This window comes from Gopherus evgoodei, unplaced genomic scaffold (genome assembly GCF_007399415.2).
Source record: "Gopherus evgoodei ecotype Sinaloan lineage unplaced genomic scaffold, rGopEvg1_v1.p scaffold_36_arrow_ctg1, whole genome shotgun sequence".
NCBI lineage: Eukaryota > Metazoa > Chordata > Testudines > Testudinidae > Gopherus > Gopherus evgoodei.
In genome coordinates this window covers 391,791-413,534 of record NW_022060038.1, presented here as the reverse complement: position 1 = coordinate 413,534, position 21,744 = coordinate 391,791, and the positions used below count along the sequence as shown (strand labels likewise).

The 21,744-nt window shown below is 47.1% G+C and overlaps 1 protein-coding gene across 1 annotated transcript; it reads right to left on the bottom strand.

Moving 5' to 3' along the window:
• Positions 1–12,718: 12,718 nt before the first annotated feature.
• On the bottom strand, positions 12,719–13,684 carry LOC115641867 (olfactory receptor 52B2-like). Its single transcript, XM_030545234.1, has one exon. It carries the CDS (start codon positions 13,682–13,684, stop codon positions 12,719–12,721), a length of 966 nt encoding a protein of 321 aa, XP_030401094.1.
• Between the last annotated feature and the right edge of the window lie 8,060 nt (positions 13,685–21,744).

The window sequence follows — 21,744 nt, the reverse complement described above, 5'->3', positions numbered from 1 at the left end:
TTCTCTCACTTGTTGTTCTGATCATTTCTCTCTTTGTACGTTATTTAGAAAAGTCCTTCTGACACTGAGGCCCCTGGCAAAGAATCCCCTGTTCTTTGCAAACTGCTCATATCTCAGGCCTGACACACTCACTACACCACGCACAAGTCCTATGGAATATTAACCCATAAAGAGTAGCATGTAAGGTGTGTGCAGAAAACTTGTAACTTGTCAAGCTTCATAACCATTGCAAAAGGCATGTCTGGGTAATAGTTAAGGAATAACATATTGCTATTGATAGTGAGCTTTATGGACCTGGAGTAGAAGTTAGTCACCAGGGCAGTGTGTCTTGGTGATGGCCCTTCCAAGAGGGTGTTGTGACCCCATGTTAGCTGGGGATGTAATGCCAGGCTCAGTTCTCCAGCCTTGCTCCATCCCAGGATGATCAATGAAAACCATCAGAGTCAACTGCAAACACTAAACATCGCATAGCGTTAAATGTAGGAACATGACAACAGACAGGATTGCCCTGCCTGTGAACAGAGACAAAAGTCTGTTTCAGGATAACACAGAGTGGGGAGAGGCCCTCTGGATCCTTTCACTGAGGAGCCATCTTGTGGTGCAGGGAAGTTCTCATGAAAAATTGGTTCCTGGTTTTTGTGAGTCCAGCCAGCTCTGCAACAGAGTAAACTGGCAGGGGGGTGGAACCTAATTTATTACCTAGGAAAGGGTTCTACTGACCCAAGTTCTCATTTTGAGATGTTCTATTGGAACCATTTGTTTCCCTGACTCTCTCGTTTCTAGTTAACTCTCCTTTCTTCTTAAATAAACTGACTTCTGTTCTATTAAATGTGCTCACAAGCACCGTATGTTATACAGGAGTGGTGATTTATGTTGCAATTGGTAAACTGGGATATGCTGCTCCTTTCAGGGCAAAAAATCTGAATGTCGTGTGAGTAGCCAGTGTCAGGGGCAGGATATCACAGGGGACCAATTCACAGAGGTTCAGAGATGGGGGTGCCCCCTTTGTTTCCATGCAAGGCAAAGACAGGGCTGTTGAGGACAGTATCCCATTGCTGAGTCAGGGGGTAACAGGGAGCCGTGAGAACCATCACACTCGTTTTTACCCAGTCTGCCTTTAGTCTCACTTAGTCCAACCATCCTGAAAACCTGTATGTGTGTGTGTGTGTGTCGTGTCATTGTAGCTCCATCAGTCCCAGGATATTAGAAAGACAAGGTGGGGAGGGAATATCTTTCACTGGACCAACTTCTGCCTGTTCCCCTTGAATGGTCTCTTAGAATAGAAGCAAACTACTCACACTAAACTATCTGTTGCACCTTGTTATAGCTGGGACACCTTCAGTGCCTTTCCCACACCTGACAAACTGCTCCATGTAGCTCTAAAGTTTGTCGCTTTATACACCCGTAGTTAGTCCAGTAAAAGATATTTTGCCCCCAACTTGTCTCTTTCTCTGTGTATATGTAAGTCAGCAGGTGATAGAGAGATGGGAAATCCTGAGCTTTTCTTCCTCTCACTACACTAGAACAATGGCCATGCAAGGCAGTGAAAGATGGCAAATAAAAACAAGGAAATACTCTCCCACAAAACAAGTAATTAGACTGTGAAACTCACTGCTGCAGGATTTTGTTGAGGTCAAGACCTTAGCAAGATTCAAAAAGGGATTTGGCATTTTTCTGAGTATCAAAAGCCCCCATGGTTATCAGAGTTAATGACCACAAATGTTTTGGAAGGGAGATGACCCTCATGGCTCGGGGTTTAAGATAATTTCTGTTAGAGATAAGGTCTTGTGAGCAAGACACGAGAAGTTATATTTCCACTCTACTCTGTGCTGGTTAGGCCTCAGCTGGAGTATTGTGTCCAGTTCTGGGCACCGCATTTCAAGAAATATGTGGAAAAAATTGGAGAGGATCCAGAGAAGAGTAACAAGAATGATTAAATGTTTAGAGAACATGACCTATGAAGGAAGGCTGAAAAAATTGGGTTTGTTTAGTTTGGAAAAGAGAAGACTGAGAGGGGACATGATAGCAGTTTTCAGGTATCTAAAAGGGTGTCATCAGGAGGAGGGAGAAAACTTGTTCACCTTAGCCTCTAAGGATAGAACATGAAGCAATGGGCTCATACTGCAGCAAAGAAGATTTAGATTGGACATTAGTAAAAAGTTCCTAACTATCGGGGTGATTAAACACTGGAATATATTGCCTAGGGAGGTTGTGGAATCTCCATCTCTGGAGATATTTAAGAGTAGGTTAGATAAATGTGTATCAGGGATGGTCTAGACAGTATTTGATCCGGCCATGAGGGCAGGGGACTGGACTGGATGACCTTCGAGGTCCATTCCAGTACTAGAATCTATGACTTTAAACGATGCAGGGTGTGAGGAGAAGATTATCCCATATCCCCCTCATGAGAGATTTTCACAGCTTCTTCTGAAGCATCTGGTGCTGGCCACTCCGGGAGACAGGCTACTAGGCTCGATGGACCCGACTCTCATCCATTCTGGTGGTTCCCATGTTCCTCCACCAAGGTGCAAAGTTGACCTACTGCACAGCCCCTATGTACGGTGAGCATTGACATTAAACCAAAAATGGAGCTGGCACTTTCCAAAAGTGAGCTGCTGAATTGGGAGGCCTCTTTTCTCTAGCCCTCAACCTGAGACACACCTCAGCCAAGATTTCAAGAGGTGCTGAGCTCTTGAAGCTCCCACTCTATGCCACTGGAGTGGCGGGTGCTCAGCAGCTGTGAAAAACCAGACCCTGGATGACACAAGCTCAGCATTCAAACAGGAGTGGCAGATAGGGATGCCAACTTTCCGACTGCAGAGAATTGAACACCCTTGCCCTGCCCTTCCCCTTCTCTGAGGTCCTGCCCCCTGCTCCCTCCATCACTGCTCCCTCCCTCACTCGCTCTCCCCCGCCCTTGCTCAGTCGCTCAGGGGGTTGGAGGTGCAGGAGGAGGTGAGGGCTCTGACTGAGGGTGCAGGATTCGGGGAGGGGCCAAAAATGAAGGGTTTGGAGTATGGGAGGGGTGTCTGGGCTGAGGTAGGGGGCTGGGGTGCAGGACAAGTTTTGGGGTGCAGGCAGCACTTACCTCAGATGGCTCCTGGAAGCATCCTGCATGTCCCTCTGGCTCCTAGGCAGAAGCACAGCCAGGAGGCGCTGCACGGTGCGTGCTGTCCCAGTCCAGAGGAGCCAAACTCACAGTAGAGAAGAGCCACCCCTGCAGATCCCATTGGCCACGATTCCCGGCCAAGGGTAGTTGTGGGGCTGGCACTTGGGGTGAGGAGAATGCGGGGAGCCCCCTGGCCACTCCCCGCCTGTGGCCAGACATGCTGGCTGCTTCTGGAAGACCTTCAGAGCCAGAGTAGGCAGGGAGCCTGCCTTAACCCCGCTGCACCACCATCCAGATTTTTAAAAGCCAAGTCACAGGTGCTGAGCAGAGCGACCAGGTAGACTGTCCTCATTGCTTCTGTCAGTGAGGGGCTGAGTCAGAGAATTTCTCTTCTCAGCGCAGACTTGATTGGCAGCAACAGTAAAGGGCGCCAGGAGAGAAGGCTGCCCTGGGCCTGTTTGACTCTGCATCCATTACTGTCTGGGCGTCAGGGACCACAGGTCTTTTGGTTTGGTTTACAGGGCCTTTAGGTGTTAGAACTCAGCTCTAACAATGTTGTTTTTTTCTCCTTATTATGTTGTACGTGAGCCTATTTGAGTCTCACAGTTTTGCATGAATACTGTGTGTGCCTCAGTTTCCCTGTGTGCTGCACCAATGCCTACATGGAGGGAATAAGGGTGTTAGACTTTTGCTGAGGCCCTCGGGGCCTGGTGTGGTGGCTCCAGCTGCCTGCACATAAGCTATGGCTGGTGCCCTTTGTCACCTGAGACGCAGGAGTGGGATGCAACCGGGTGACACTTTGCCCGGGAAGTGAGACAAAGACCAGGAGGAGGAGCAAGGGGTGTGTTGGAAGTCAGGCCACTGGAAGCTGGGCAATCTGTTGGGGCAGACTTGGAGGGAGAGGAGTCTCTCCTGGAGTCCTCCCAAGATGGACTTTGCTGAAAGTCACTGATTTCTGTGCTAACAAGCTCTGTTCTACATTCTGTTCCTTTGACTAATAAACCTTCTGTTTTACACACTGGCTGAGAGTGACAGTTGACTGCGGAGTCGGGGTGCAGGGCCCTCTGCCTTCCCCACAAACTCCTCCTTCACCTTGCGGGTTTCACCATGACTCGATGATGTGGGGGTTGGCGGCGATGACTGGGCAGGTGATGGTGTTCTCTCCGCTGTCAGCCAGGCTTAGGGAGGCTCAGAGAAGGCCCAGGAGAGCCGGAGTGGGGGCGGGGGGACTGGGTTTGCTTCACTGTGGTGATAGTTTTAGTATTGTTCTTGCTGCTGTGATCACAGATATATGGGTGGTGGAGCAAGGTTCTCCAGCAGACCCTTGGCAGAGCTTGGGGATAAACCCTAAATGTCCTGAGTCACAGTCCTGATTCAAAGCCTGTGTGGATTTTGCAGCATTTTATACCTTAAGAGAGCATCATGTAACCCCCCATTCCTCAGTTATAATTAATTGTGATCTTCCGTAAAAATCATGCAATGTGAGCTATCAAGGGAAAGGTTATGAACTGCTGAAAGCCACTGTTCTAGCTAAATATGTAGATGTTTTGTGCATATGAAGGTACAAGAATTGTGTTCTCTGGTCGTCTCTAAAACATGCTGGAAGTTGCGGGATCAGCAAGATGTTACCTCCCAGAGACAACAACAAGGAAAATAACCAGTGCCCTGGTGAGGTGTCAAACAACCTGTCAACAGCCATTGTCCAGCAAAGGAGCTACAAGTCAGTGACTCACCTGCATGTGGCCACACCAGAGGAATTGCTAAACCTTTCCCAGTGACTCAGCAATGTCTCCAAACGTGCCTGGACTGATGCTCTCTAAGCACATGGGACTGAGGGTATAAAACAGGACACAGGGGCCCCACACTTAGCATTTCTCCTGCCACCACCTTCGCTGCAAGAAACAAGGAGACTAAGAAGAATGAAGGGACTGGCCCAGGGTGAAATTCTTTTCAAGGGTGGGCTGCATAAGTAGGAAAATTGCCAACAGATAGAGGGACTTGATCATTCCCCTCTATTCGACACTGGTGAGGCCTCATCTGGAGTTCTGTGGCCAGTTTTGGGCCTCACACTACAAGAAGGATGTGGAAAAATTGGAAAAAGTCCAGCAGAGGGCATGACTTATGAGGAGAGGCTGAGGGAACTGGGATTGTTTAGTCTGCAGAAGAGAAGAATGAGGTGGAATTTGGTAGCTGCTTTCAACTATCTGAAAGGAGATTCCAAAGAGGATGGATCTAGGCTGTTCTCAGTGGTGTCAGATGACAGGAAAAGGAGCAATGATCTCAAGTTGCAGTGGGGCAGGTCTAGGTTGGATATTAGGAAACACTATCTCACTAGGAGGGTGGTGAAGCACTGGAATGGGTTACCTAGGAAGGTGGTGGAAACTCCTTCCTCAGAGGTTTTTAAAAAGCCTTGACAGAGCCCTGTCTGGGATGATTTACTTGGATCTGGTCCTGCTTTGAGCAAGGGGTTGGACTAGAACCTCCTGAGGTCCCTTCCAACCCTGAGATTCTATGATTCTGTGATTCTATCATCTGTCTATTATGAACTGCAATATCCATGATCCGAGGAATGGAAAACCTGTCTTATGAAAGGAGAGTCAAAGAGCTTGGCTTGTTTAGTCTAGCCAAAAGAAGGCTGAGGGGGGATATGCTTGCTCTTTATAAATATATTAGAGGGATTAATATTAGGGAGGGAGAGGAATTATTTAAGCTTAGTACCAATGTAGATACAAGAACGAATGGGTATAAACTGGACACTAGGAGGTTTAGACTTGAAATTAGACAAAGGTTTCTAACCATTAGAGGAGTGATGTTCTGGAACAGCCTTCCAAGGGGAGTAGTGGGGGCAAAAGACATATCTCGCTTTAAGATTAAGCTTGATAAGTTTATGGAAGGGATGGTATGTTGGGACAGCTTAATTTTGGCAATTGATCTTTGATTATCGCCAGATAAGTGTGCCTAGTGGTTGGTGATGGGATGTTGGCTGGGATGGGATCTGAATTACTGCAGAGTATTCTTTTCTGAGTGCTGGCTGGTGAGTCTTGCCCACATGCTCAGGGTTTAGCTGATCACCATATTTGGAGTCGGGAGGGAATTTTCCTCCAGGGCAGATTGGCAGAGGCCCTGGAGGTTTTTCGTCTTCCCCTGCAGAGTGGGGCATGGGTCACTTGCTGGTGGATTCTCTGCAGCTTGAGGTCTTCAAACCACAATTTGAAGACTTCAGTAACTCGGACATAGGTTAGGGGTTTGTTATAGAAATGGATGGGTGGGGTTCTGTGGCCTGCTTTGTGCAGGGAGTCGGACTAGATGATCACATTGGTCCCTTCTGACCCTAGAATCTATGAATCTATGAGTTTAGACAGTGTGCTTATATATTCTTTTATTTTGGTAACTAATCTGACCGTTTGCCTATCACTTAATATTACTTAAAAACTATCATTTATGGTCAATGCATTTGTTTTACTGTTTGTAAGAAGTGTGTGGCAAAACGTTCCACTTTCCATTGATGAAGTGGTGAACCAATTAATAAATTTGCACTGCTCAAGATGGTACACTCCTGATGTACAGTGCTGGGAGATGTGGGGGACTTGGCTCTGGTGCCTTTCCCTGTGTGATGCACGAGTGGTTCTGTGAACAGTCATGCAATCTAGTAGGTTGTGGGGCTCCACGTGCAGTTGTGCTGAGTGATAACACCGGGAGGGGTTTTCTGCTGGTCACTAGCAAAGCATTGTGAGGCACAGGGGGCACAGCGGTCCCGGCTATCCCATCACAGATGTCATTCAGGGTCTACATCTCCCTGCCAGGCAGATACTTTTCCCTGGGGTTACAGGACTGGCCAAGGGAGAAAGGAAGGATCCTTTTCTCTTGTTCTTCAGTGATGTACAGTGGGAGCAAGAGGCAACTAACCTAGAGTTGGTGTGTTACAGGGTCTGTAACTAACTCTCCGCCTCCCTCCTTCCTCCCTGAGCCAGAGGGACCCCCCCACATACACCAGAAGCTATTGGAAAAATGGGGAAAACTAAACAGGCTGTGAAATTCCAGTTCATTGAGGTACAAACCTCAGTCAGGGTAGAGTTAGGGATAAAAACCAGAAGCTACTGGAAATGTGAAGAAATTAAACAGGTTGTGAATTTACAGTTCACTGAGATACACCCAACGATCGGGGGCCGTCCAGGACAATTGGAAAAAGGCTAATGTAGTGCCCATCATTAAAAAAAGGAAGAAGGAGAATCCGGGGAACTACAGCTTCACCTCAGTCCCTGGAAAAATCAAGGAGCAGGTCCTCAAGGACACCATTTAGAAACACTGGGAGGTGAGGATAGTGATCAGGAACAGTCAACATGGTTTCACCAAGGGCAAGGCATGCCTGACCAACCTGATTGCCTTCTATGATGATATAACTGGCTCTGTGGATTTGGGGAGAGTGGTGGATGAGATATATCTTTAAGAGTGGTAGTCATGTTAGTCTGTATCAGCAGAAACAACGAGGAGTCCTTGTGGCACCTTAGAGACTAACAGCTTTTTTTGGGGCATAAGCTTTTGTGGGCTAGAATCCACTTCATCAGATGCATGTAATGGAAAACACAGTAGCAGATATGTTTATACATAGTACATGAAAAGATGAGTGTTGGCTTACCAGGTGGGGGATCAGACTAACGAGACAATTTAATTATCTCAGTGCCCTGCCTGGTTTAAGCCAGACCCGCAAGTGTGCAGCAAACCCCATCCCAGGTCTGACTCATGTCCCCTAACAGTGGTAGGCTTAATTGAAAGCAGATTAAGAAGTGCTCCTGTCTTTAACACTCAGATGCTCAACTCCCAATTGGGTCCAAACCCCAAATAAATCCGTTTTACCCTGTATAAAGCTTATACAGGGTAAACTCATCAATTGTTCGCCCTCTATAACACTATTAGAGAGATATGTAAAGCTGTTTGCACCTCCCACAGGTATTAATACATACTCTGGGTTAATTAATAAGTAAAAAGTGATTTTATTAAATACAGAAAGTAGTATTTAAGTGGTTCCAAGTAGTAACAGACAGAACAAAGTGAATTACCAAGCCTAAGTCTAAACCAAATGCAGTAAGAAAAATGAATAGAGATAAAATCTCACCCTCAGAGATGTTTCAGTAAGCTTCCGTCACAGACTAGACACCTTCCTAGTCTGGGCACAATCCTTTCCCCTGGTACAGCCCTTCTTCCAGCTCAGGGGGTAGCTAGGGGATGCCTCATGTTTGATGCCTCTTTTGTTCTGTTCCACCCACTTCTACATCTTTTGCATAAGGCAGAAATCCTTTTACCCCTCTCTGGTTCCCACCCCCTCCTTCTCCGTGGAAAAGCACCAGGTCAAAGATGGATTCCAGTTCAGGTAACATGATCACATGTCACTGTAAGACATCATTACTCACTTGTCAGCACACAATATATAAGAAGACTTACAAGTAAAACACAGCCATCTACAGTCAATTGTCCTGGTTAATGGGAGACATTAAGATTCCGTATCAACATTAATGGCCCACACTTTGCATAACTACAATAAGACCACAGAGTTATATTTCATATTTCTAGTTTCAGATACAAGAGTGATACATTTATTCAAATAGGATGACCACACTCAGTAGATTATAGCTTTGTAATGATACCTTACAAGAGACCTTTTGCAGGAAGCATATTTTAGTTACATTATATTCACACTCATCAGCATATTTTCATAACATCACATAGATTGAAACGTCACACAATCCACTCCCAGTCTTTATTCAGGCCTTATCTGATGGTGTCCGGTTTGCAAATTAATTCCAGTTCTGCAGTTTCAAGTTACAGTCTGTTTTTGAAGATGTTTTATTGAAGAATTGCTACTTCTAAGTCCGTTATTGAATGACCAGGGAGGTTGAAGTATTCTTCTACGTTTTTGAATGTTGTAATTCCTGATGTCAGATTTGTGTCCATTTATTCTTTTGTGTAGAGACTGTCTGGTTTGTCCAATGTACATGGCAGAAGGGCATTGCTGGCACTTGATGGCACATATCACATTGGTAGACATGCAGGTGAAGGAGCCCCTGATGTTGTGATTGATGTGGTTAGGTCCTAGGATGGTGTCCTTTGAATAGATATGCGGACAGAGTTGGCACCGGGGTTTCTTGCAGGGTTTGGTTCCTGGATTAGTGTTTTTGATCTGTGGGGTGTAGTTGCTGGTGAATATTTGCTTCATGTTGCGGGGCTGTCTGTAAGTGAGGACTGGCCTGTCTCCCAAGGTCTGTGAGATTAAGGGATCGTCCTTCAGGATAGGTTGCAGATCCTTGATGATGCTCTGGAGAGGTTTTAGTTGGGGGCTGTAGGTGACGGCTAGTGGCTTTAGATATTTTGACTTTAGAAAAGCTTTTGATATGGTCTCCCACAGTGTTCTTCCCACCAAGTGAAAGAAATATGGGATGGATGAATGGACTATAAGGTGGATAGAAAGCTGGCTAGATTGTCAGGCTCAATGGGTAGAGATCAACGGCTCAATGTCTAGTTGGCAGCTGGTATCAAGTGGAGTGCCCCAGGGGTTGGTACTGGGGCCAGTTTTGTTCAACATTTTCATTAATGATCTGGATGATGGAATGGATTGCACCCTCTGCAAGTTTGCAGATAGCATTAAGCTGGGGGGAGAGGCAGAAAAGGTGGAGGGTAGAGGTAGGGTCCAGAGTGACCTAGACAAATTAGAGGATTGAGCCAAAAGAAATCTGATGAGGTTCAACACGGACAAGTGCAGAGTCCTTCCCTTAGAATGGAAGAATCCCAGGCATTGCTACAGGCTCGGGACTGACTGGCTAAGTGGCAGTTCTGCAAAAAAGGATCTAGGGATTACAGTGGATGAGAAGCTGGATATGAGTCCGCAGTGCACCCTTGTTTCCAAAAGGATAACAGCACATTGGGCTGCATTCGTAGAAGCATTGCTAGCAGATAGAGGGAAGTGATTATTCTCCTCTATTCGGCACTGGAAAGAACACATCTGGAGTAATGGGTCCAATTTTGGGCCCCCCACTACAGAACAGATGTGGGCAAATTGGATAGAGTCTAGTAGAGAGCAAGAGAAATGATTAGGAGGCTGGGGCACATAATTTACAAGGAGAAGCTAAGGGAACTGGGCTTGTTTTGTTTGCAGAAGAGAAGAATGAGGGGGGATTTGATAGCAGCCTTCAGCTATCTGAAAGGGGGTTCCAAAGAGGATGGAGCTCAGCTGTTGTCAGTGATGACAGATGACAGAACAAGGAGCAATGGTCTCAAGTTGCAGTGGGGGAGGTCTAGGTTGTATATTAGGAAAAACTATTTCACTAGGAGGGTGGTGAAGCACTGGAATGGGTTACCCAGGGACGTGGTAAAATCTCTATCCTTAGAGGTTTTTAAGACTTGTCTTGATAAAGCCGTGGCTGGGATGATTTAGTTGGGGTTGGTCCTGCTTTGAGCAGGTCATTGGATTAGATGACCTCCTGAGGTCTCTTCCAACCCTAATCTTCGAAACAAAGTGTAGGAATAAACAAGAGAGTAAGGTAAACAGCAGGATCCCCCCCCCTGGATCTATAGTGGGACCAGTGCTGTTCAACACATTCCTTAATGATCCGGAAAAGGGAGTGAACAGTGAAGTGGCAAAGTTTGCAGGGATACAAAATTATTCAAGATAGTTAAATCCAAAGTTGACTGAGAAAAGTTACAAAGGGATCTCACAAAACTGGATGACTGGGCAACAAAATGGCAGGTGAAATTCAGCATTGATAAGTGCAAAATGATGAGCACTGGAAAAAAAATAATCCTAACTTCACATATATGAGGATGGGGTCTAAATTAGCTATTGCCACTCAATAAAGAGATCGTAGAGCTACTGTGGACAGTTCTCTGAAAACTTCTGGTCGAGGCACAGTGTGGTCAAAAAGGCTAATAGGCTGTTAAGAATCATTAGAAAATGGAGAGAAAATATCATATTGCCAGTGTATAAATCCATGGTACACCCACGTCTTCAATAGTGTGTCCAGTTGTAGTAGCCGCATCTCAAAAAAGATATTGTGTAACTTGTAAAGATTAAGAAAACGGCAACAAAAATGATTAAGGGTATAGAATGGTTTCCATGTGAGGAGAGACTAAAAAGACTTGGATTGTTCATCTTAGAAAAGAGACAGTTAAGAGAGGATATGACAGAGGTCTATAAAATCATGTTATTTACTTATGTACACAATGCAAAAGCCAAGGGTTACCTGACAAAGTAAAGAAGCAGTATATTTAATAAAAACAAGGGAAAGTAATTTTTTTTCATGAAGCACAGAGTTAACCTGTGGAATTCATTGCCAGGGGATGTTGTGATGGTAAAGGATTAAAAAAAGAATTAGATAAGTTAATGGGGGATAGGTCCATCAATGGCAATAAGCCAAGATGGTTGGGGATGCAAGCCAAGCTGCTGGTGTCACAAAACCTCTGACCACCAGAAACCAGGATGGGCTGAGAGGGGGTGGATCACTTGATGTTTTTCCTGTTCTGTTCACCCCACCTAAGCACCTGGCACTGGCGACTGTCAGAAAACAGGACAATGGGCTAGCTGGACCTTTGGCCTGACCCAGTATATACTGTTCTTATGTTCTTATGAGACATTTCTTCTCAACAGCTGCAGGAATGGAAGGCGAGAATAAAGGAAAAAAGATTCCCACAGTATTTCTGCTGGATGTTGTGTGATGTTAGCAGAAGGTCAAACAAGCCTCCAAGCCCCAGAAGGAGTCGGCATGTTCTCCTCAGCGGCAAAACATTCCTTTAGCAAGAGGTAAGAAACAGCTAATCGCACACACACAATTCTATTCTCCCTCTATCTCTCCCACAGTCAGGGGGACCAGAGATCATGTGCAAATGAGACCCTAGCCCAGGCACAAGGCCACAGGATCCCCTGGCCTCTCTCCCACCCAGACAGCACTATAAAGCCATGAGTGTAGGGAAGAGAGCGAGATCAGCATGGGGAAGCCGGGCCAATCCATGCAAAATGTACCATGAGGCAGCAAAACACAAGGTCCGTGGGACGCAGGCCTTGGCTACGGAATGGGGGACGGAGGCTGGCAAAGCTGTGACCCTGAGAAGGATTTAGGAGTTTGAGAAGGAAAGAAACTAACCCAAGGTGACACAGCAGGTTTGTGGCAGAACCAACACTAGAGCCCTTGTCTGTCAATGTGCAGCCCAGTGCACTTCCCACTGGCCTATGGCATAGCTCCCTTAGCTGCTGCTTTCTGTTTCCATTCAGAGTCCAGCTCAGCTGCAGTTTGTCAGACAGGAGATGCACACACTGTGCTCTCTCTCATGCTGATGTTTACCTTTGTTCTTTCTTGTTTTGCTATTTCCCTTCAACTTAAAACAAGTCTCACTTGGTCTGGCTGCCTTCTGTGGCAGTGTGCAGTGTTGTTGTACCATGTCAGTCGCAGGATATTAGAGAAACAAAGTGGAGGAGTAAAGAGCTTTCATTGGACCCAAATTCTGTTGATGAGAGAGACCAGTTTTCGAGCTTACACAGTGTAAGTACATAGTAAAAACACCCCTAGAGTTCCAGTGAAAACCAGGCTTTAATTTCCAAGACCCAAAGCATTTTGTGTTGCTTTTTTAGCTCAGCACGGAGCTTCTACTCCAGCATCGATAAAAGACATTGATCACCCGTTTCAGGATCTCTTTTGTTGTCACCCCATAAACGATGGGGTTTAACATGGGGGGAATGAGCACATAGAGGTTGGCCAATAGGTTGACAATATAACCTGGGATGATGTGCCCAAACTGGTGTGCTAAAGAGGAGAAAACGGCCGGCACGTAGAACATCAGTATAACACAGACATGGGAGCCGCAGGTGCGGAGAGCCTTGAGCCGGGCGTCCTTGGAGGGGAGCAGGAAGACGGCCCTGAGGATCAACCCATATGATACAGCAATGAGCACAATATCTGAACCAATTACTAAAATAGCCACAGCTACACCATACCAGACGTGGATTGTGATGTCGTCGCAGGCCAGCCGGGCTAGGATCATATGCTCACAATAGGTGTGAGGCAGGAGGTTGGTTCTGCAGAACTTCAGCGGCTTCATGAGAATGATGAGAGGTAAAATGATACAGAAACTTCTTGTGACAACTGCCAGCCCCATCTTCCCGATCACAGACTTGGTTAGCACTGCAGTGTATTTCAGGGGGTCGCAGATGGCAACATACCGATCAAATGCCATGGCCAGTAGGATGGCCGACTCGGCAATAAAACTGACATGTATGAAAAACATCTGGGTCAGACAGGCAGCAAAAGAAATTTCCCCCGCCCTAAACCAGAATACAGCCAGCATCTTGGGCACTGTAGTGGTAGATAACAGCAGATCAGCAGCGGCCAGAATGGACACGAATAGATACATGGGCTCATGGAGGCTTTGTTCTGTTAATATGATGAATAGTAGGAGAGAGTTCCCAAAAAGTGACACAGCGTAAATAAGACAGAAGAGGATGGCGATCCAGAAATGAGACTCCTCTGTACCTGGGATGCCGGTCAGGATGTAAGTTACAGGGTAAAAAACGGTGTGATTGTCAGCTGGCATCATTTACCATCACATGGATCTTCTATTCAGTTTCCAGTAACTAACAGCAAAAGAGAAAATCAGTGAGAACTCGAGTGTCAGCTAGGACTGGACTGCATTTGTTGAGAGAATCAGAGATACCATCAAAAACTTCATTGTGAGACAACTGCCTGTCATGTGTGACCGTAAATCCAGTAACACTCTCATACTGTGGAACTGTAGTAGGAAGAGACCCTGAGACATAAGCCCTTGTGTCAGAGGTCTAGTATGAGGTGTGAGGCCTGAGCTAAGGTAACGGTCAAAGCCTTGTTGATATAAAGCAAAATTAGGCTGTGAGCTAGAGGCAGGCCCTGCTCACAGAATCTGGCTAGCACAGGGCTGATATTTGAAAACCACACATTTCTAAGAGGTGCTGGGCACAGAGCACTCACGTAAACACATTTCAGAAGGGTGATACCAGAACATTTCCATACCAACTCTTTCTCTACAGATAACAGGAACATGGTGACCCATCCTAAAGATATGATCAAGTGTACGAGGTGATGGGTGGTAACCAGCTACATCAGAGAGTGTGAATTAACTATGTTAGAGTGTCAGTATGTGACTTGTTTGTATTGATGTGTGAAATGGAGCCTCAAGAAGAGTGTCTCTGTGTAGCCTAGGGAGGAATGGAAAGTCCCACTGTTCACTGAGCTGGTTCATACTAATGGGCTCACATGTATTAATGTTCATGTACAGTCTGAGGGATATTGGTGCTGTGCTTCATTGACAATAAACCTGGCTGGGTGCCTTCGTACCTTATGGGATCTTGGGGTCATTCGGTGGTTCACTCAAGGTCTGCTGTGCCAACTGTCTGCGCAGAGCTGGGACAGGACACAGAGAGAACACACACGCACACAGCTGAACATTTTACCACACCAGTAAACCACAATAAGTTATGTACTGCTGCTCTGACATAACATCTCCATTCCAGAAGAAGGAAGATGGTTTGGATGATTCTGGCCCCAGGTGAAGCAGGACGCGTCCTCCTGGTGTTGCTGCCCACAGCAGAATCTCTCCTCTGCACATTTGCTAGAGTTGTTCCAGGACTCAAGCGGTGACTGGAAAGTGAGTTAAAGCAGCCAGACGACTGGTTCTTCTGGCACTTACACCAATTTACACTCAGTACTGAGGAGTCACTCCCAGTTAGTAACAGGATGAGAGCAGAACCTCTTTCCTTCACAATCCTCCTGCTGGATCCTACTGGCTCTGAGGCCTTGACCCAACCAACACTCAAGCCCACGAGTAAATTCATTCACAAGAAACTCCCATTGACTTTTATGAAAATTCTCACCTGAGTAAAGTTGCAATTTTTTTTCAGGGTTTGGTCCTAAATATGTGGGACAATCTCAGTGAAGCTCTGGTCCACACTACAGACATATATCGGGATAACTGCATTGCTCAGGGTTGTGAAAAATCCTCACCCGTCTGTGACATAGTAACACCAACCTGACCCCCTGTGTCGACATTGCTACAGCCTCGCGGGGAGGAGGATTAACTACACTACCGGGGAGCTCTCCCCCATCAGCGCAGAGCATCTCCACTAACTCACCACAGCGGTGCAGCTGCGCGGACTCAGCATTTTAAGCCTGTCTGAGCTGGTAGCTCTGCTCCAGAGAACTACAGCTGCAGTAGGTGTAGGGGGACCAGGCGCCCCGTTTTTAAAGGGACAGTCCCGTATTTAAGCCCTCCTGCAGGTGTCCCAACTTTTTCTAAAAACAGGAAAAGTGTCTTGTATTTTTTCTCTCTCCTTCCATCCGTATTGGCAGCTCCTGCTGCTGGCAAGATCCCTGATTCCCGGGTGCCATCTACCAGTGGTGAGTGGGGGAGTCTAGGTCCAACGATGAGGGTGGGGGGGCAAGGCTGGTGACAGGGCAAAGATGCAGCATACAGACCCCTAGCACCCTGCTGCTCCCTCAGCTGAGCCAACCCTATATGCCGGCTCTCAGTGAACAGGGCCCCACCCCCCTGTCCCATTTCCCATTGTCACCAGCTGCACACTGCGAGCTGCAGTGGTTGGTAAGTGCAGGCAGGCACCAGGCAGTGGTTACGTGTCACCTCTGCTGCCCACCCATCAGCCCTTTAGGTGCTCCCCCTCATGCTTTGTCCCTTCACCCTCCCCCACCCAGCCCCACTGCTCCTCCATGTCCCCTGCAGCTGGGCACATCCTGCTCCCATCTCGGAGCAGAGAACCAGCCCCTCATCAGAGCACTCAGCTCACCAACAGACTAGCCAGCTGGCTCCTTCCTTCCCCCACTGCCTCTGGCTGGGCCGGTGCCCCAGGAAAGCCCCAGACCCTCCGGCCTGGGGCGCTGGCCATTAGGTGCTGAGACCTGCATGTGCCAAAGCCCCCACACAGCTCTGGCAAGGGGCAGCCTCTCCGCCCCAAAGTTAAGCTCTGGAGTGGCAGGGGGGGAGGCGGAAGCAATTGCCAGCCTTTTCATGCCACAGATCTCCAGGCTGCAAAGCAGGGCAGGGGCTTAGTACCCTCTTCATCCCCCACCCCTCACCCTGAGTCTGATCTGATCCATCCCCTAGGCATCCTCCCCTGCTGAGTCACCTCTCTATCCTGGATCGCTGAATCCCCTGCAGTCAGCTTCTCAGGGCCCTGGTGCATAATGCTGCCTCAGGGCTTAACCCTTTCCTTCCCTCACTGTAGCCAGGGAACAGGAGGCAGCTGGGATACGTTGGGTGGCCTGCAGTGGGTGGGTGGGGAGAAACATCAGGGAAGAGAAAAGATGTGCTCTGCAAATCCACGAGCCAGGTAATCTTCACAGCTGAGCATATGAGAGAGATTCCCAAACCTGAACCATTCATTTTAGATGATAAATCTGAGAAACTCTCCCAGATTGAAGTGTCATTACAGGAGGTTTTGGACCAAATTGATAAACTAAACAGTAATAAGTCACAGGCCCAAATGGGATTCACCCAAGAGATCTGAAGGAACTCAAATGTGAAATTGTAGAACTACTAACTGTAGTCTGTAACCTATCAATTAAATCAGCTTATGTACCAAATGACTGGAGGACAGCTAATGTGACACCAATTTTTTAAAAAGAGCTGTAGAAGTGATCATGGCAATTACAGGCTGGTAAATCTGACTTCAGTCCCAGGCAAACTGGTTGAAATTACAGCGAGGAACAAAATTGTCAGACACAGAGATGAACATAATTTGTTGGGAAGAGTCAACATGTTTTTTCTGAAGAAAATCATGCCTCTCCAATCTGCTAGAATTCTTTGAAGGGGTCAACAAGCATGTGGACAAAGGGGATCCAGTGGATAGAGTATATTTAGATTTTCAGAAAGCTTTTGACAAGGTTCCTCACCAAAGGCTCTTCAGCAAAGTAAGCTGTCATGGGATAAGAGGGAAGGACCTCTCATGGATTGATAACTGGTTAAAAGATAGGAAACAAAGGTAGGAATAAATGGACAGTTTTCAGACTGGAGAGAGGTAAATAGTGGTGTCCCCCAGGGACCTGTACGGGGAGCAGTCCTATTCAAGATATTCATATATGATTTGGAAAAAGGGATAAGCAGTGAGGTAGCAAAATTTGCAGATGATACAAAACTTCTCAAGATAGTTAAGTCCCAGGCAGAGTGCAAAGAGCTACAGAAGGATCTCTTAAAACTGTGTGACTGGACAAGAAAAGGGCAGATGAAATTCAATATTCATAAATGCAAAGTAATGCATGTTGGAAAACATAATCTCAACTATACATAGGAAATGATAGGGTGTAAATTTGCTGCTATCGCTAAAGAAACAATTTTGACATCATTATGGATAGTTCTCAGAAAACATCCACTCAGTATGTAACGGCCGTCAAAAAAGTGAACAGAATGTTGGGAATCATTAACAAAGAGATAGATAGCAATACAGAAAATGTCATATTGCCTCTTTATATGTCCATGATACGCCCACATCTTGAATACTGTGTGCAGATGTGGTCACCCCATGTCAAAAATTAATATATTGGAATTGGAAAAGATTCAAAAAAGGGCAACAAAATGATTACGGGCATGGAACGGCTGCCATATAAGGAGAGTTTAAGAAGACTAGGACTTTTCAGCTTGGAAGAGAGATGACTAAAGGAGGATATAATAGAGGTTTATAAAATCATGATGGGTGTGCAGAAAGTAAGTAAGGAAATGTTATTTACTCCTTCTTATAACACAAAAACTAGGGGTCACCAAATGAAATTAATAGGCAGCAGGTTAAAAACAAAAGAGAGGAAGTATTTCTTCCCACAATGCACAGTCAACCTGTAGAACTCTTTGCCAGAGGATGTTGTGAAGGCCAAGAATATAACAGGGATCAAAAATGAACTAGATAAATTCATGGAGGATAGGTCCATCGATGGCTGTTAGCCAAGAACAGCGTCCTTAGCCTCTGTTTGCCAGATGCTGTGAGTAGGTGACAGGGGATGGATCACTTGCTGATTCCCTGTTCAGCTCATTCTTTCTGGGGCACCTGGCATTGGCCACTGTCGGTAGACAGAGTACAGGGCTGGATGGTCCTTTGTTCTGACCCAGAACGGCCATTCTCATGTTCTTATCCCTTCCCCGTCCCCCCTACTCCCGTGCAACTGGAAGCAGCTCCCGTCCCTTCCTTCCCGCTCTGTGCTGAAAGGCTGCTGCTGGACACATTCTGGTGTGAACCCTGGCAGAAATTGGGGGGAGGGGGGTGGTATGTGACCTTGCATCTCCCCTTGCCCCCACATGTTGCCTTGCAAAGACTCGGTGCAAGGTAGCAGAAGAGGCAGATGCATCCCGGGGTCCAGGCAGGCATGAAAGGTACAGTGTGCCAGAGAAAGAAGGTCAGGTGGGTTGGTCAGTCACCCCTGCTTTTGTGAGAGAGGTGTACAGGAATGTGTGTGTGTTACCTCTCCTCGTGTGTGTGTGTGGGCGGCTAGGGCTGTGTGTGTCACCCCACCCTGTGTGAACCCTAAAGCCTTAAAGAGAAGAAGATAGTTACAAAGAAAACAACTATGTCTTAGTTGTTTTTAACAGGGGCTCAGTCAACCTGTTTTAATTTGAACATTTGCACTGCATCGTTCTGATTGATTGCCAGGCAGCTCCCTTGAATACGAGCAATTTTACCAGGTGTCCTGCATACAGCATAGGGAGAGGAGGTCACCCTAAGTAGGTGGGACATCAGTATCTAAGCAGCCCTGATAATCGGCTGCTCCTGTGTTCTACAGTTCTGATATTCACAGCTAAGCTCCTTGAAACCAGCTGATTGCTACCAACCAGAACTGACCCAGTCCTGATGTTCTTATGGGGCTAATGGAATTGTTGCCTGAGTGAAGGCCTCAGGATCTGGGGTGCAGAGTACCAGAGGGCATGAGTAGGTTTCCAATGAGATTTATTCTACAGTCACGTAGCTAAGAATGGCCCAGTCCAAAGCCCACTGAGTTCAACAGCAAGACCCCCAGTGACGCTCGTGGGAGTGGATCAGGGTAACCTGGCAATCGCTTCCTAACACCCACCTCAGTGCTGTCACAGGAGCGTATCTCAGAGCCCAGATCCCATTCTGCCCCTGCAGTCAGAGTTACGCACCTCCACTCTCTCCAACCCCAGCTCAAACATTTCCCAGGTTTCATGTTTCCATTCGCCCCTTCACAGATTCAATCCATGCAAACGACTCACCAGGCTCCGGCCTCAGCTGGGGAGGAGGAATCTCTGCTAGTGACCGGGACGGGGAGCTGCAGGCAGCAGGGAATCTGCACTGACCAGGGCTGAGGTACAGGGATATTTATACTGCTGCCCTGGACTCAGAGCCAGCACGGAGCCCCAGGGACCTGCCTCTGTGCCTGGCTCAGGTGGGGAAGAGCAGCAGAGAATTAACCATTTCCTACTCTCACATGTTAGCCAAAGCCACCCTTGCTCCAGTTCTGGACTGTGCGGAGGGGGGCCATGAAATCCCTGCACTGTCTCCCAGAGAAGACTTGCTCCTGACTTCCATGCTGGTCCCAAAGTGTGCTCACTTTGCCACAGAGGAAAGTAAGGAGCAAAGAAACTCTCCCAAGGTGACACAGGAGGTTGGAGGCAGAAAGAAGACTAGAGCCCCCATCTCCCAATGTGCAGCACAGTGCACTTCCCGTTGGTGTATGACATGTCCCCCTTGGCTGCTGCTTTCCATTGCCATTAAGAGTGCAGCTCGGATGCAGCTTGTCACAGAAGAGGTACACACACCGTGCTCTCACTCTCTCGTGGTGTTTTTACATATGTGCTTTCTTGTTTTGTAGTTTCCCTTCATCTTAGAACAGAGACTCATTCAGTCTGGTTGCTTTGTATGGAAGTGAGCTGTGTTGTTGTAGCCATATGTGTCCCAGGATATTAGAGAGACAAGGTGAGGAGGAAATAGTTTTCACTGGACCCAAATTATGTTGGCGAGAGAGACCAGTTCTCAAACTTACATAGCGGAAGGACATAGTTAAAACACCCCTAGAGTTCAAATGAAAACCTGGCTTTAATTAGCAAGTCCCAAAGCATTTTCTGTTTCCTCCTTTAGCTCAGCAGGAAACCTGTGCTGCAGGATCGATAAAATACATAAATAAAATGGTCAAAGACAATTAAGGGTATGGAATGGCTTTCATATGAGGATAGACCATAAAGACTTGGACTGTTCAGCTTAGAAAAGAGTCAACCAAGGGGGGGGATATGACGGAAGTCTATAAAATCATGACTGGTGTGGATAAAGTGAATAGAGAAATGTTATTTACTTTTTCACACAATGCAAAAACCAGGGCAGCAAATTTAATACAAATAAAGAGAATGTATGTTTTTTAATGGAACACAGAGCTAACCTATGGAACTCACTGCCAGGGGATGTTGTGATGGAAAAGGACTGAAAAAGCCTTAGATAACTTGATGGGGGACAGGTCCATGAATGGCTATTAGCCAAGCTGGTCAGGGATGCAAGCCCATGCCGCTGGTGTCCCAAAATCTCTGTCCCCCAGAAGCAGGGATGGGAAGACAGGGGATGGATCACACAGTGGTTGCTCTGTTCTGCTCACTCCCCTGAAGCACCTGGCATTTGTCACTGTCAGAAGACAGGACACTGGGCTAGATGGACCATTTGTCTGACCCAGTTGATATCATTTTTATGTTCCTGTGAGACATTTCTACTCCAAGGCTCCAGGAATGGAAGGTGGGAATAAAAACAGGAACAGTTTCTCGCAGCATTTTTGTGGCACTAGCACATGGTTACACAAGACTCATCACATTACTCTCAGTGGCAAAACTTTCCACTAGGAGGGGGTAAGACACAGCTAATCACACACACAAGTTTTTCCTCTCTCTGTCTCCCATGGTCGGTGCGCCAGAGAGCACGTGCAAATAAGTCCCTCACCCAGTGCACCAGGCCACAGCACCCCCTGATCTCTCTCCCACTCGGTCAGTCCCACAGAGCCATCTGTGTGGGGAAGAACGTAAGATCAGCCTGGGTAAGCTGGACCCATCCAAGCGAAATGATCCATAAGGCTGCAAAATACAAGGTCCATGGGACGCAGGCCTTCGCTACAGAATGGGGGACTGAGGCAAGCAAAGCTGTGACCCTGAGAAGGATTCAGGAGTTCTGATATCTTTGTGGGTTGTGCCTTAGCCAAACACAAGTTATTGGGCTGAATACAGGGTGAAGAGTTGAAATTCTAGGGCCTGCTTAAACACTGAATCACCATGCCTGCCATGGGGTGGTATGGGGCGTGTTTGCTGCCTGAGCCATGTCCTCTTAGGGTGGATCTCCAGATAAAGGAGTCCCAATGTGACACAGTCAAAGCCACCTCTGCTAGGGTTCTGGGCTGTGCAGAGGAGGACCATGAAATCCCTGCCCTGTCTCCCTGAGGAGACCTGTTCCTGACTTCCCTGCTGGCCCCAAAGTGTACTCACTTTGCCAATGAGGAAACTGAGGAGGAAAGAAACTCTCCCCAGGTGACACGGCAGGTCAGTGACAGAATGAACACTAGAGCTCCCATCTCCCAGTGTGCAGCACAGTGCACTTCCCCTGGCTGCATGGCACGTCCCCCTTGGTTGCTGCTTTCCTTGGC

Coding starts and splice junctions, on each gene's coding strand:
- LOC115641867 (XM_030545234.1), bottom strand. CDS start 13,684: ATGATGCCAGCTGACAATCACACCGTTTTTTACCCTGTAACTTACATC.